This window comes from Artemia sp. Qi Xiang Cuo, chromosome 11 (genome assembly GCF_049724085.1).
Source record: "Artemia sp. Qi Xiang Cuo chromosome 11, ASM4972408v1, whole genome shotgun sequence".
NCBI classification, from domain to species: domain Eukaryota; kingdom Metazoa; phylum Arthropoda; class Branchiopoda; order Anostraca; family Artemiidae; genus Artemia; species Artemia sp. Qi Xiang Cuo.
Window position 1 is genome coordinate 40,712,857 of NC_142804.1, and position 16,948 is coordinate 40,729,804.

General features: G+C 35.6%; 1 protein-coding gene across 3 annotated transcripts in view; it reads left to right on the forward strand.

Moving 5' to 3' along the window:
* Positions 1 to 15,373, forward strand: part of LOC148946972 (uncharacterized) — a 105,481-nt gene extending 90,108 nt beyond the window's left edge. For all 3 annotated transcript variants that reach the window (XM_089096775.1, XM_089096774.1, XM_089096773.1), the window contains exons 2-3: positions 7,403 to 8,640; positions 12,343 to 15,373. In XM_089096775.1, the coding sequence (XP_088952901.1) occupies positions 7,610 to 8,640; positions 12,343 to 12,538 (1,227 nt within the window). In that variant the 5' untranslated portion in view covers positions 7,403 to 7,609 and the 3' untranslated portion in view covers positions 12,539 to 15,373. The remainder of the gene's footprint in view (positions 1 to 7,402; positions 8,641 to 12,342) is intronic.
* The last annotated feature ends 1,575 nt before the right edge of the window (positions 15,374 to 16,948 follow it).

Consider the following 16,948-nt stretch of genomic DNA (forward strand, 5'->3'; position numbering starts at 1 on the left):
TAAATTACTTGTACCTCCTACAATCACCAATCAGCTTCATATCACCAAAGGCTCATGCACCTTCACTGACTCATACTTTATCAATGGAGAAATTCCGTCAAAATTGGCATTGGCATTTGTAAAAAGCGCTAGTGCAATAAAATCGTGGACTGGATGCCCACATAAATTTGAAATGTTTGGGCTTTCATCTCTTCTGCAAAGTAAATGGAATCCCACTGTACAATCTTAGATAATTTCGGAGACCACACTGCCTTTCCATGACGATAAATAAAAGTTCAAATAGGGATAAAATCCTTTTAATAGACAGTGATGATAGAAATTCACAAAAATACCAGATATTTCGGTCACATATACAGTGACCGTCATCAGTAGTAAGACGTCATCAGTAGTAAATCAGTACTGATGACGGTCACTGTATATGTGACCGAAATATCTGGTATTTTTGTGAATTTCTATCATCACTGTCTATTAAAAGGATTTTATCCCTATTTGAACTTTTATTTACTGTACAATCTATCTTTTGATAAATCCTTTAGGACATTGTATGAGTTGACCATGCAAACCCTAGATCATGCTTCACAACTATTTGAAAATGGTATAACCGAAGAAATGTTTGCCAAAACACATGGTATCATTGTATTGGATTTGTCTGGCACCCAGGATATGAGTATAGTACGAACGGGGAGTGTGCGTTTAGAGTGTACATTTGCCGACCCATTAGCTGAGAGTACTGCACTAATCTCACTAAATCAATTTGAAACCTGTTGGGAAATCACTCCCGTAGGCAGTGTTCTATTAGGTTTGGCACCATGAACACCAGTCAAATAATCAACGTATTTAATATGGACCCCTACATGTCCAAATACAGATCCTATTGTCTGCCCTTGGACTTTCTTTAAAAAATTCAAAGTGCCAACAATACCCTAATCATTGTTAATAGCAGTCCGTTGACTGTGAATACTGGCCATTGTTTGGGCATCTTTCAAACAATGAAGAATATAGAATTTTTGGATTCTCTTGGCCTACCCTATACCTTCTACACTCCACACATCAGCACGTATATTGAGAGCAGTGGGAAAACTATTATTCAAAATTTGAGGAGAGTGCAGGATCTGACGACTAAAAGCTGTGGCTTCCATGCACTACTATATTTTGTGTTCAGATGTCGCCGCTATACTTTCAAGCAGTTTCTCAACATTTATGTAGACAATCCACATCTGAACGACTTTATGGTGGAAAATGTCCTCTCAGACCTGTGTAATATTGATTTTAGTGCCCTACGAGTAAAGTGCTTAAAAATGTATGTGAATTTGTTTATTAATAAATGAAAAATGTATACAACAATGTCTTTATTCTTCACTTTAGATTTCTTCTTCTTCGGTGTATAGGCAACTGTCGTGAACCAATAATTCTTTTAAATCATTTGAATTCACTGTATATTGATCTTTATTTGTTTCAAATTAAGGGTTGAATTTTATTCAGTAATTTGCAACTTCACGCTTGTCATATCTCTACTTATAGTTAATGATACTATTTACAGTCCTATATGTAAAATTCACGTGTCTTAATTGGTCCCTTTGGAGCAGCATTATATACAATGTTTTCAAATGGTGAATCACATTCGGTAACTGCCAAATAAAAATCACTAGGTTTATAGTCACAATAGGTAGTGTCGTCACAACGATGACATGACATAGAAACCAAATTGTCTTGTTACCCCAACAGTTGAATCGTAGACCTGATTCTTCCTCCCAAAATAATTTAAATCCACGACGATACCAATCTCGTAGAAATAAACTAAAATCACGTTTGGGATTCTTTGTAATTTACAAGAGTACATAATTTGCACTTTTCATTATAGTCATCAATAATTGTACAATTCTCACATGATGACCGGCTGCCAAGAGTGTACATGCATAGTGGACATGTATAGAACATTTTTTTTGGTTTCCGATGTCAACTCTCTCACAGCTAAAACGAAACATATCCTCGTTCGATAAAATTCAGAGGGAAGAATGGGAGAGGAGTAACTCTGTGACGCTACCTTTTTCGAATGGGGGAGCCATCTACTATGAATCTATGGTAATGTTTTCAAAAGTATATCCACGATATTATTCTGCTCTGTTCTAATTAATATATCAATAAATTGAGTATAAGCATTTGGGTCGCATCGTACAAGTTTCATAGAATAGTCCAATGGGGGAGAATCAGTTTTCATTATATTATCAAGTCTTCCCTGTGAGAATATCTTTCGTTGAAGGGATAACTCGAAAAAATCATCATCCAAAATCAAATGTTTTTCCATAATCACAAGATTCGACCCAATTCTCTGTTTCTCAAATTTATTCATTTTTTAATCCTATCACTGTCACTGCAGACTCTAGGCTGACCATGATTCGTTCTACTTAATCTAACAAAAAGAAAGGGAACATTTTCAATTTCGAATCAATTTTTTTATATATCTACAACAATAATATTACACATGTACAATTAGTGATACGGCTTATTGTCTTCGATATGCTTCACTAATGCACTTAAAGCACTTTGAAGTCTATTCACATGTGTTATATCAACTTTTGCAGCGAAGCATAATTGATCCTCCATTTTAAATTTGCTGAAGGATATCACATATATTGCATATGCTTCATCCTATTCCAGATAAAGTCGTGATCCTCTCTTGATTTCCATTGCAATATTTGGTGCTCTTGTATCATTGCTACGAACTCCACTATCAACTTCTAATAGTGTAAACGTTCCACTCATTATTACAAATATATCCTAATGAGTGAAGTCAAACTGTTCTCACTCCTTGAATTCTATTCACACAGTAATAACAACTATAGCAAAAATCCTTTCCTTATATTCTCTGCAATCCTGTCCCGTTAATATTTCCGACTCCCTGATTGGCTTAGAAAGAGACACGTGATCTTGTCCCGTTAGCGGATAAATAGACTCGGAAACAAGGAACAAATTGACCTTGAAAGAGGTGTCATTGACCCGTTAGATTCGATCAATAATCCAGCAATTGTTGATGTGAACTTATATTGACATCCAAGAAAACAACAAACAAATTGACTAACACTCATAACCATCAAACAACCATCAACAGTGAGAAAAACCATGAAAAAACATCCACAGTGAGAAAAACCATGAAAAAACATCGTCAGAGAGAAAAACTATAAAAACATGCATAAATTATGTCCTGTCAGCGTTAGACTGGATTATAGATGGCAGCAGTGGTGCCTGTTCGTATCTATTGGGGCCTCCCTACTAAAGTATGGAACTAGGTTTAGGCATAGATGAAGTAGGGTCCAAGAGGCAACAACTGTAATAGCTGCTTAAAGGATTCTCTGTTTACATGACTGTTCACAGTCCCAGGAAGTTATACACGCAATCAGAACTGAACAGTATTTGGGGAGGGGAGTTTAGTCTTTACTGCAATAATAGTTAAATAATAAGTAAAAATAGCTTCAAATGCTCCTATAGCTCCTATTTGGGCCATCAGGGTGTACTTTAAACTGGTTAGGGAAAGTGTTATTACAAGACTATTTGTACTGTATAAGAGTAGCCTAGTGTAGTCTATCACTTGGAAGGAAGTCATATGGCTATTGCGTCAGCAACGTTTGAAATAGCCTCCACATTCAAAACAAATACTAAATGCATGGGCTTAGGGGGGGGGGGGCAGCTGCCCCCTCCCCCTAGACCTTCAAATATACATTAGATATGGCTGAAAAAGCAGATGGTTTGGAAAAAGCAGTGGATAAAACTCCATCACACTATCGACTGCACCCCCCCCCCTAGACAATATGCTGGCTAATGCTGCCTACGCCCATGACTAAATGTGTTATCATTTTGGGTATCTGTGTTGCAAAACTATCCTCAAATTTGTAGTTACAAAGCTCAAAAACCCCTAAATACCATATTTTTGAAAAACTAATGAAAAACCAAAGTATTTGGGAAGGGGGTAATGTATAATGCATTGACACAAAGGGGCTTAAACGGGCTCGTTCAATTGTTCCGTTGTATAGATTAAATTGTATTTAAACGGTTTCATTGGAGGTTGTTACATTACAAAGGTTTTAATTAAGTTTTACATTGTAGTTTGTGCATTTTAGCACAGTTATATCTAGCAACTTTTCTAAAAAAGAAAATAAAAGACTTTATACTAATAAAAGTGAACTGTAAAGGCGTTTTGTAATGAAGGTCATCCTATGGAAAAGGCAAAGATGCGTCCCCTCTCTATAGGTACACATTTAAACTATTTTTGTAGTACTCTTCACGATTTTCCCTTGGAAAATGGAAAATTTTTAATGGGCCCATTCTCTGAGGGGTTAATCCTTAAGTTTAATTTTAAGTGTTGAATATCATTAGGATACCAGCTTAGATTGTAAGTTGAAAATCACAAAATTCAGATTTTTTTACGAGCAGACCAATGGTCTGCATAGCGCAGATAATTTCCTTTATTCGGCCGGGATTGTTATGCGTGGTTGGGGGCAAGTCACTCGACGCTTCCCGTGTTTCCCTGAATTTTCTCCATTGGGCTCTCGGCTTTTAAAATCTTTGCCATTTTTTCAGACCCCTTCTTTTCAAATGATGCCTTATAGAATTCGTCCATTTGAACATACGAGGGTCTTTTTTTTTACCCCTCGATAAGGTATAAAAAAGAGATAAATTCATATAACTAGATACTAAGTCAGGAACAGCCTATACGACGAATGATCCAAAATGTCCCATTGTAAGTGTTTGAGAAGCCATTGAATTACACCAGCAGTGTCTGGATGGGCACTGTCACGGATAAAACAAATCCAGCAGTCAGCTTTCCTCCTCATTTGTTTTGAGTGGCTTTACGCAAATGACGTTAAGTTTCACAATAAACAGCTATGCAGCAATGACTGAATCAACAGGAAAAGTGACTGCTGTAGTTGTTGTGATCCATGACAATGTTTGTATACACAATGCTGATACAACTCAACGGCTTTTCAAACAATTGGATATTTTGATCATCCACTATATTGTCCTGACTTAGCGCCCAGTGACTTTCATTTTATTCCTGAACTGAACCTGTGGCTTGAAAGGTAGGCCTAGTGCTTTCAAACAACTAAAGAACTTCAAACCAACGCCAAGGATAATTTGAATTCATTAGCAGCAGTATTTTTTGAAGAGGGTATTGAAAAGTCTGTACACAGATATGACAAATGTCTTAATCTTTTTGGTGATTATGTCGAAAAGTAACTGTAAGTGTAGCAATCTTTTGATAATAAAATTATTGTTTTAAATGAACTTCTTTTTATTCATAGCCTATTGGATGTTGATAGAAATGTTTATTAATTTCAGTTCTTTTAATGGTAACAATTTACTGCAGACTTAAAATAGATAAACAAGTTTTAACTGTAAATTTGTAATATTTCACAAATCTCCTCATAAAATCAAACAGTTCGTGGTAACGAATTGTAAGTAAGGAAGGACCCGGCTCAATAGTAACCGAAACTCTAAAAGAAAGTATTGTGATATCAATAAGTACGTAGAAGAAACGAGATTTTTATGCTAATTTCAAATATATGAGCTTCAACAGGTTTAGTTTTGACCTTCAAAAGCTACATTCCTGAAACAATCTTCCTGATTTTTGAAAAAAGCGGGAAACATCCCTTGAAAGTCATAGAAGCTTAATGAAAATAATACCATCAGATTCAGCGTATCAGAAGACCCTACTGCAGAAGTTTCAAGCTCCTATCTGAAAAAATGTGGAATTTTTTATATTTTTTCTGCCAGAAAAAAGATCACTGATACGTGTTTATTTGTTTGTTGTTTTTTTTTTTTTCAGGGGTGATCGTATCGATCCATTAGTCCTAGAATATCGTAGTTGGGCTCATTTGAACAGAAATTAAAAGTTCTAGGGTCCTTTTCAAGTGACCAAAAAATTGGAGAGCAACTAGGCCCCCTCACACACTCATTTTTTCCCAAAGTCACCCAATCAAAATTTTGAGAGAGCCATTTTGTTTAGCATAGTCCAGAATCTAATAAATATGTCTTTGAGGATGACTTAATCCCCCACAGTCCCCGGGGCAAGGGCTGCAAGTTTTGAACTTTGCCCGTTGTTTACATATAGTATTGGTTATTGGGAAGTATAAAGACGTTTCAGGAGGGATTTTTTTTCTGATGGGGGGGGGTCGTAGTAAGGGGTTACGGGGAGGATCTTTCAATGGAGGATGTCTCCCTGGGGGAATGGACATTTATATGAAGGGGTGCCCGGTTTCCCAGCATTATTTCAAAAACGATCAGAAATTAAATAAAAAAAATAGTTTTTTCAATTGAAAGTAAGGAGCAATATTAAAACTTAAGACGAATAGAAATTATTGCTATATGAGGGGTTTGCTCCCTAGTCAATACTTCGCCCTTTTCGCTAAAGTTTTTTAGTACTTTCAAAAGAGCTAATTAACCGGCCTTTGTGATTCAGGGGTTTTTGATTCGAACAAAATTCGAACTTTAGTGTAAAGAGCAAGGTATCGACTAGGGGGCAAACTCCCTAATATACGTAATGAAAACATACGAATATTGAAGTTCGTTACGTAAGTTAATTCGTAAGTTACGTCAGAACAAGAAATGGCTTTTCGAGAAACCCATTTAGCCAAAAACAGTAAAATTAATATGTAAATTTCGTTTTAATTATTCATGTACGGTGAGCCAAAATCAAAGCTGTATTAATTCAAAAAAGTTCAGATATTAAATTTAAAAAAACAAGGTTTCTTTAAACTGAAAGTAAGGAGCGACATTAAAACATAAAACGAAGAGAAATTGTTCCGCATATGAAAGGAGCTGTCCCCTCCTCAACACCTCGCTCTTTACGCTAAAGTTTGAATCTGTCACACAACTTATTTTTCGAAACTATAAAAAACTCTAGCGTAAAGAGCTAAGTATTGAGGAGGGCAAAGCCCCTTTCATATACGGAATAATTTCTGCTCGTTTTAAGTTTTAATGTCGCTCCTTACTTTTAGTTGAAATAAACTTGTTTTTTTTTATTTAATGCTAAAAAGAGCCAACATAAATTCCCTAATTTAAACATCCTTATAACTCACTTTTTGAGAGGATTATATCTAGGATTATTATTTACAAAATTATAATTGCTACAGTCTTTGCTTCGTATATATCTTAGTTACCCTCTGCCTTGCTCTGGACAAAGTAAATGTTAAACGCCTGAAGAATAATTACAGAATGTGTTTTTTTTTTCAAGTTATTGTTTGCCTACTCATATTTTTCTATTTGCCATTTGGTAAAGCCTAAGAATTTCTAACTTCCTGAGTCCTAGATCCCTTGGTTCAATCTTTTGGGTGGATCTTCCCCTTTTTGCTGGTTCGATTGAGTTGAAAAGATGCATATAGACTGATAGGACATTTTTCTATTATAGAGAGATGAATATTTTGCACCTCCAGTCTTGGAACTTCCATCAGTAATCCTTCCAAGGAAACCAGAATCACCAAGGAATGAAATTTTCTTAAGCCAGCCAGGTGTAACTACACCACTATACAATCAACAGTTATCTGATAATCACATTGACACTTTTTTAGCAGCTATTGTTAGACAAAATGAACAAATAATTCATTTACAAGAGCAAATGGCATCTTTATTGTTTAGACATCAGCCTCAAAATCAGGGATCTCTATACTTTTATGAAGAAAAGCGAGTTGAAAGATCGATAATTGAAAGGACTGATGGTACTACTGCTCAAGTTGGTGTATTAACAAACAGAGTTGTTGGCAATGCCGGGACTGAAGACCTTAAAAGACAGTTAAAAGAGGAAATCTTGGCTGAGCTAAGGCAGTCTGAACCTAATCTTGTCCTTGGTGCTTCTACTAATTCTCCACTGCTGAGTTGTTCAGATGCTAGAGATGTGTCTCCAAAAGAGTTACATAATGCTGGCTCCAATCAAGTTGATACTTCAAGACCTACCACTGAAGTAGACTCTTTGTGTCAAAAAAGACAATCTCCTAAATTCCAAGAAACACAGAAAAACAAATGCAAAAAATATACTACATCTGTTTCTAAAAACAAGGTTCCAAAAGATAAAGTTCTTAATCCTCAAAGAGGGCGTGATATAAGTCTGCCTTCGGCTAGCAATGATTCACAAAAAGAGGGAATAGGCAAGGAACCCAAGAACAAATTTTTTCATTCCTCTAAAAATATAACAGACAATTTAAATTACTCAAATCAGGATGAAAGTGCACAAGAAGAGAAAAACGAAAATTCAATGCTAACATTTGCTGATTTGAAGCTTGCCACAATTGATGAACAAACGTCTATAGTGCAAGAGCCTGTTGTTGTTGACATTGAGGAATATGAGACAAGTGATTCTGAAGATGAGACCATGTTCAAAGAATCTGAAAAAGAATTTGGATATGCATTAGATCAAGTAAAAAATATAATTGAACATAAAAAGCAAGTTAGTTTTGGTCCCTACGAAAACCAGACGTTCAGAAACAACTCCCCAAAAGTTTCAAGTTCGCCTAACGGTTTTAGAAGAATTACCAACCAACCAAGATCAAAACCTAGCATGCCTATGACTCCAATTAGGAAAGCAACGCTTGAAAGAGTGACAGAGCTTGGAGCAAGTTTTGTTCAAAGACGAGCCCAGGAAGGGAATTATAGGTTGGTAACTTATCATTTATTTCTTCTTTTCCCATTGTCTAGTTTATAATGATGGTATCTTAGAAATCTAGCCTGAAAAAGTGCTGCTTTGGGAAGAGAATTCAACTGGTCCTAAATAATAATACGATTTGTATTCTATTACAATTGAAATAATAATTATAGCACTGACGTATAAACACCTTGTACACTTTCTTGTACATATCCTTTACGTAGTCTGAATTCTAATTTTCATTAAAATAGTTGATCAGCGCTTTATGCACACCAACACATTTGCACATCAGCAACATACCTCATCATCAAATAAGTGGTATTGCTCTGAAAATATTTTTCCATGTTATGCATGCCCTCTTTGTGCAGCAGGTCCTGTATAGATTTTCTCCCCAGACTTAGCCTCTGCGACTTTGGCTGGCCAACTCTTTTTTTTGCGTCTGTGTGGGCTCTGGGTCCTTCTCGAACCCAAAGAGGTAAATTCCAGGCAATTCAAAGGGTGTGTTGCCTTTTTTTTGTAGCTCTTTTTCTCAAGGGGGGGGGTATCCCATTTGTGTTTTTCATCGAAGTTCCTTTAGCCCAATGACTTAGATGTGAGTTTCAAAACGAACAGACACAAACAAATTGACGTATCTTTGTGCCCCAAATACCCTTAATTTAGGGTTCTCACCCTTGGTGCAGCATTAGTTTTATTATCCCTGGAGGCATGTATGTTTGATGATTTGGCTGTTATGAGCAAACCAGCAAAAAGGGTCAAGAGAGGGCTAGTTGCACTGCGATCACTTTTGGTGCTTAGAAGGGGCACTGCAATTTTAAGCTTTTGATCCAGCCAGCCCTACATCGCTCTTTACAGTGCCTGCTTTATCGCGTAAACTAATTCTGGCTAGCCTAAGATTTATTGTTGAAAAAAGTCAGTCTAATTAAAAAAATGCATCTCATTGTTAAAACCCGCTTTTTTATCTCGGCTTCTTTGGGCCATCGATTGCTCTTTACTAGATAAAATCAAACAAGACAAGTAGATAGTTTTTTTTTAATTATTTGTCACCTAGTAGAGAGTGAACCACGACCAGCAATTTCGGCGGTTGTTCTCACTTCACAAAAAGTCAGAACTAAGGATAATTATTTGATATGTTTGAAATATAACTTGCTTAAAGTGATTTTTTGTTTAAGTTAATGAGTTGATATTTTGTTTGTACATAAACTATCCAGCTTCAATAGCTAGTTTGTCCCTATTTTCAGGGACATTGCCAGAATTAATCTTCCTTGAACTTAACTCATCTCTTTAATCTTCTTTGCTAGCTTCTATTATGCCATCAATCCTTATTGTTTTTGACATCAGTTCTTTTTCTTGACCCTTCAAATCAGTATTACCTGCGTTAGATCTGGTTTTCAAGATTTATTTCAAGCAAAGGTTTCTGGATTTCATGACTGCGTGAGACCATGGCAGATTGATTGGCTTCATCGAAACTTGTAATCTTTGTCATTTTGGCCAAACCCACCCGGTTTGACCCCCTCTCCTTCGAAATTTTTGTCTGAATCGTACAAAAGTAACAAAAATACATGTAAACAAATTTCGGAACACGGAAACCATGGTAATCACTAATCTTTTCAATGGGCCAAGCCTATACATCGTAAAGGATGGATTCTATGGAAAGATTTTTTTAATCCCCTCCCAGTAAAAATGCTAGATAGGGTGCTGCAGGAGGTACGATGCAGGATTCCCCCTCCCCCTTTTGATGATGTCGTTGGTTTAGCTCCCTTTGTTAAAGGCTTGATTTCGCTTGTTTGAGTCTTTTTGTTGACAATTTCTTATTCCTAGTTAAGACTGAGATATCTTTAAACTAGAGGGAGAGGAGTAATTTAGCTGGATCCAAATTTGTGGTTCAAAAATAAACCAGTTCACTAGTTTAGATAGTTTTCAAGTTTTTATTAAAATGTCGAATGAAAATGAGATTCAAGAAAGTAAAAGTAAGACTTTTATGAAACTAGGGCTTGGTGATCAGTTCCTTTGTTCTCTCGGCTGTTGTCTAAGCCTTTACTCCAATCTACTGTAAGCGTATAAGAGGAATGCTACGTCATGTTTTGTTTTCAACTTCATTTTAAATGGTTTTACCCCTATTTAAGCCATATGCTTTGTTAATTTTAGTCTTTTTTATAATTATTTTTAATTTTGAATGATTTGTTCAAACTATTAAAGTATCAAGAAAGTTGAAATAAAAAAAAAAAAATTCGTGCAGTAGTCCGATCTTAGGTTTATTTATTCCTAACAACCATGGCTTTCTAAGATTTTTCTTTTGGTTGTTTTAACATTAGCATGCTCTTCGAGCAGTTTCACATTTTTATCAGTATTGTCATGTTGAACTGTGAAAAAAAAAATAAACAAAGATAATTAGGTAAATTTGACAGTGCTTTTTTTCCGTAAAAAATTCCAACAACAACGAACTCTTCATTTCCAGGGACAACTGTACCTTCAAAGGAAAGCAACCCTGTGCTAGAAGATTTTTAAAAACAGGCCTTTAAAAAAAACAAGTCTCGTTTATTGAAAGTGAAGTGACATTAAAATTGCAAACGAACAGAGATATTTATTAGCTTTGCATATACTTTTATCCTTTTTTGACCCAAGAATTAGCCCTGACTTCAAAGAGGTTTTGTTTTTTCTTTTCCTCGCAATATCATTGCGCTGTAAATAGATTTAGAGCATCAAGGACAGTATCAAAGTGAGAATATCCAAAGCGTCTTCTGCCATGGCTGGCCTAAATCGGCACCTCTGGCGAAAATCGAATATCATTCTTATAACGAAACTGCGGGTTTTCAGCGCACTCGTGGGCCTTGTGATGCTTTACGGAGCTAAGACGTGGCAAGCATCACCCGCAAGTTCTAGGACATTGACGTGTTTCATTCAAAGAGCTTGAGGATGATCGAAGGTCTGTGATGGTTCGACTGCGTCAGCAATAAGAAGCCGTTGCAGCTCACTAAGCAATCTCGGTTTTCGACAAACAGTCGAGCGCATCTCACTATGGTTTAAAAATCTGCTGCAAATACCTCCACATTTACCCGCCCTACGACTTCTTGACGACTTCAGAACTCGGACGAGCAAAGCCTGTCCGAGTTTTTCACTATGGCAAACATCAGACTGAGTGAAACACAAACGTTCGCCTTGGACTGAAGTGGATTAAGGAGGCAGACCTCACTCTCTACGCTAAGTAGCGCCCGGCAGGAGACAAGTCAAGTTAAGTCGAGGACAGTAAAAATTAAATCTGATTTTTTGGATTTGTTAGGTGATAACTTCAGCAACCATATATTTCATTAAAAAAAAGGAAAAATAGGGACTTAAATGTTTAATGAAAAACACTCCATCAGTACTTATGGCATTTCACGTCTAGTGAGCATCTACTTTAAAGGAAACGTGGGCAAAAAAAAAAAAGCAAAGGATAATCTAAACAATACAACGTCAAACAGTTTAAGAATGTAGTCTGAAACAGCCTTGCTTTTTCAGGTATAAATAGACCTAATATTGGTTAAGGAGGGCAAAAAAGTTTTTTTTTTTTTTTTTTTTTTACTTGATTTTTTCTTTATTTTATTTTTTAATTTGAATTTCCTCTCTTCTAAGATTGTCTCGACTCTTAGATAATTGTTAAAAAATTGATCCTAAATCGTACCTATTACTCAATACTTTAAGGCAACAAAACTAACAATTATTTTGCCTCATTTCAGGGATAATCAACGTTTGCAACTTAAAAAGGATAACCATTCTGAAGTTAGTATTGCTTTAGCTCGCCTAAGCAAGAAGTATAGCCTGCCAAGCACGGACACTTCTATTCGAGTTGATGAGACAGATAGTACACCTAGCGAAACAAATTTCTCTTTGTCCACTCAACAATATTTGCAGAAATATGGGCTTATGAATTAGCTCAGAGTTTATTATTATATTTTTAGTACAATACTAACTGGGGACAGAATTTGGCCAGTGTAAATATCAGTATCTATGTGGTTTAAAATTTAGTGGTAGTAAAAGTAAATAAAAGGGGCAGTGCTTATTTTGTTTCTCATTAGCAGGCATTGTGGCTTTATTTCATCACCGAAAGATTTTGGCGATCAGTAAACAGCTATTGATATAAAAACTGATATATAGTAAATGAACATTTACCGCCACATCCCTTTTTGTTCCCCCGCTTTGGTGTTAAATACCTAAACCCCCTAAAATTGGCCTTTTACCTTGCTTTATTACAGTGTTTAAATATCACCATACTAAAGGGAAAAGGACTACGATGGAAAGCAACTAGATTTCTTATTAGTTCTTTCTTTTCAGCGAAGTTTTCGAAAGTTTTCCTTTGAGGTGCTTTCAAATGCAACTATTTTTATTTTGAAAACTAAAAGACTGAAATACTTTGAAGTTCTAATTTTTCAGCAACTAAAGAAAATTACTACAGAAAGGTGACTATAACTAAATAACTAAATTATATGTATCGAGTTATGTTAGTTCTTTTTTTTTCAGCGGAGTGTTCGAAAGTTTTTCTTTCTGGTGCTTTCGAATGTGACTATTTTTATTTTGAAATCTAAAAGACTGAAATAATTTCAAGGTATAATTTTACAACAACAAAAGAAAATTACAAAAATTGCTACAGAAAGATAACTAAATTATAACTAAGCAAAACTACCGGTGGTAGTGGCCCTGCTGATGAACAGGTCTATATATTGGTTTTGAAGCATGTACACCACTTTCAAATGTGGTCTTGATTGACTTTAATGGTCCTTGTATGACCTTTGTGATTTTAAAAATGAAAACAACATGTGGATTTAATTAATGAATATTTTGTTTTTAAATTTCGAAATTGTTTACTATTCATTATTTAGAAAACAGTTTACACTGAAAACAAGTAATTTACCCATGTGTTGTACAGCTGTTTTCAAGCAAAATTTGAATTAATTTCTTTTTTCGTTAATCTGTTCTGTTGCTAAGGGGAATTAAAAGAGAACAAAATAGAATGTAGAGAGACGACATTTTATTTCCCTTTGCCTGCTTGTATTGTGCTACCTAAGAGTTAATCCACCACAAATTAATAAATTACGACTAATTGATATAACTTTTATGCATAGACACCAAAAGGCAAAGAACGGGACTTTCCTTCGTGTACGGATGGGAACGTGAGGCAGTTAGAAAAAAAAAACAGAACCCGAGGATCTTATAGAGCCTGAAGCCCAAACCCTCTGCACAAAAATGTCTCCTCGTAGATAGAGCCGCTTGTTTGAACTTTTTTAAAAAGAGTAATAGGGGAGCTTTCCTTGACTGTGTATTGTCCTTATGACCCTTTTTCGTTTTGTCTCTGTTTTTTCTGTTTGTGCTTTGGTGAGTCGTGAGTGACAGTCTAGACGAGCATACTCTGAATGAGGTAGAACAAATGATGTGAAAAGTCATATAAGGTAATTTATGGATTTCTAGCTGTCTAAGCGCAATTACAATTTATTCTTCATCATAATTCTCAATTTCTTAATTTTGGACTCCAAGTCCCATGTTAAAAGAAAGTTAAAATCATACGATATCTTCAAAATAATTTTGCAAGCCTTGGCGTTCATTAGCTGTAACAAAGACAAATGACCTATTAGTGTAATTTCTAGGGGACTCGAAGTGATCGAAAGCTGTCGAGAATTTGTGATTTGGCTGTGAAATTTAACTAAAAAAGATTGTGGAATTTACTTCCCTTTTGTCGGCAAATTTGTTAATAAAAGCGGATGGAATAACTGGGAATTCCAAAAATGGCCACTTTACTCAAATGATAATTCCTTTGAACTTATTTTTAGCAGTTTTCGAGTAGGTAGGCTAGGCAGTTTTTGGAGGCCACCCTTTCATAAACTTAAAAAAAATGTTGCTCTGTTTAATCCAAAAAATAAATTTTACAAATTTTGATATTAGAGTCAAAAATCCGTATCTTGGGCACAAAACGGTTTTTCGTTTGTCTGCAAGTAATGGCAAGAGCACCCGATAAATTCTAAATAGTTTGGCCAAGTAAGCTAAAAATTGTATAATGGAAGGGGTAGGGTGATTCTTTAAGGTGTTGTATGACTAAGCTAACACGGAAATGTCGCGTCTCATGAGCTCGTGAAATGCTGTCTTATTGTCTGTTCTAGTTATGTTATGGATAGTTTCAAGAGTGACTGGATTTTAGAAAATTAAACTTCGGATTGCTAAATATGTTTAAGGCTCCTACTTTTCTTGGTTTTGAAATTTAAATCTGAGCTGGTTAAGATTTCTGCATTTAACGGCCTTTGGTGGGACAATGGATTGATCTCTGCTTCGCAGTGCGAGGCTTGATATCAACTGCCGCAAAGCCAACGCTAGGAACTTTGTAGGCAAGAAGCATCGTCAATTCATAGGATAGACTATTTTTACAATAATGTTTCTGAATTTCACGCTTTTATAGCCGGCTTAAATCTAGGATATTTTTTTTATTTATGAAATTAAAAATTGAGGATCGACCCAAATTTCAAAAATCTTATGCATGCCAATTTTTTTTTTTTCAAGGCCAGTAACAGCAAAACAAATTATTGTTGTATTTACCAAAAAGTAGCTCACCCAAATGAGTAGGAACCCTGGTTTTATTGTTTGTGGTAATGTAATGCAGTCTTAGATTTTAAGTTGATTTGTAAAAGTAGGGATTGTTGTTTTTTCTTCGTTTTTCTGGACAAATGTTTTATTTTCAGGCTTGTTATGCAATAAAAAATTTAGTTTTTGAAATCCATTATAGTGTATGTACATTACCTTTTTTGGGAAAGTGTCTCATCTTTTGATGCATCAGTAAATTAATCAATCCAGACGATTTTTGCTTAGCTCAGTGTATTCAAGTCAAATAGACACCATAATTGCTCGCATAGTTATCATGGTTGCAGCAGTAGCTTTCACATAATAAAGAGTGAACCAGATCGGTTGCCCTCAAACATAATACCATTGTTGTAAGAGTAGATAAGCAACTCCTGATGAGATAACTCCATTGTAACCTTATTTTATTGTTTAATTTTAAGCAGAGGGAAGGAATGCATTGATGGAATTTTCACAATTACATTAATTATCGGGAATTTTCTTGTTCATCAGACCCTTTGTCTCTAGGTTTTATAGACTATGAACAGAAGCTATGAGGATAATATTGCTGCTGTTAATGTTGGAAGCGAGGGGCTTTATCATATGGAACATCGCAATGGCTGGGGGAGACTATGATATCGAATGGTAAGGTACAACTACCGTAGACTTAGATTATGGAGATGACCTGAATTTTTTTTTTTAGGTTTTTAGAGTTTAGGGTGTGGGAAGAGGATAAAATTGCTTAAACTGGGAATAAAGGACTAAAAAGAGATCTTGTTAGGTAACAGGAATACTGACGAAACTGTGTCACTTACCTGAGTAGTATAAAATAGTTCGTTGCAACGAACTGTAAGTAAGGAGTGTCTCGGCCAAATAGTAACCGAAACTCTATGAACGGAATTTTGATAATGATAGATACATGAAAAGAATTGGATTTATATGTTGATTCCAAATGTATGAAATTGCTCAAGTTCAATATTACCGATCAGAAGCTAGGAGCGTCAGGAAATTTGCCTGATATTTGAGAAAGGGGGTAAACACCCTTAAAAGTTTAGCAATCCCAATGAAACTCACATAATCAGATTCGGCATATCTGAGAATCTCACTGTAGAAGTTTCATGCTCCTATCACAAAAGGTAGGATTTTCTGTCAGAAGGAATATCAAGGAGGCGTGTTTATTTCTTTTGTTGTTTTTCTTCTTCTTTTTTATGTAATCAAACGAACCAATGATCTTAGATGGTCAGGAGTAGACCTCGGTGCCGCGCCGATGAGGGAAGACCGGTGGCGGTCAGTTGTTTGCGATCAATGTTGACCGCAAACATTAATGTTTTCATCAGTCTTTCTCAAACCACAGCTTAAATTTACAACAGATTCGAGCCTATTCATGAACTCGAAACTTCACCAGTCGCTGGCGGGAAACTGGTCTTCTTTGTTATCCGTCAAGGGAGTAGACATCTGGTAGAAACGAAATGGCTGTGGTGTTTCGGAACCCTCGCATAATACGAATAGTTGAAATATCTATTAGCTATGTATTCTTAACATAAATAATTGTCAAATTAGTAGTTTTTTTCATCGAGCATTACTACATGCAAAACTTCAAACACCGTATCACAAAATTCGTCAGTTAAATGGGGAAAAACTTTGAATAGAACTTTGAACTTAGAAGCTTAATTTTTTCATAATGCCCTTGCCTATATCTGTTTTGTCACCTTTAAAACAGTTGAAATGGGCGACTTTGATAATGAT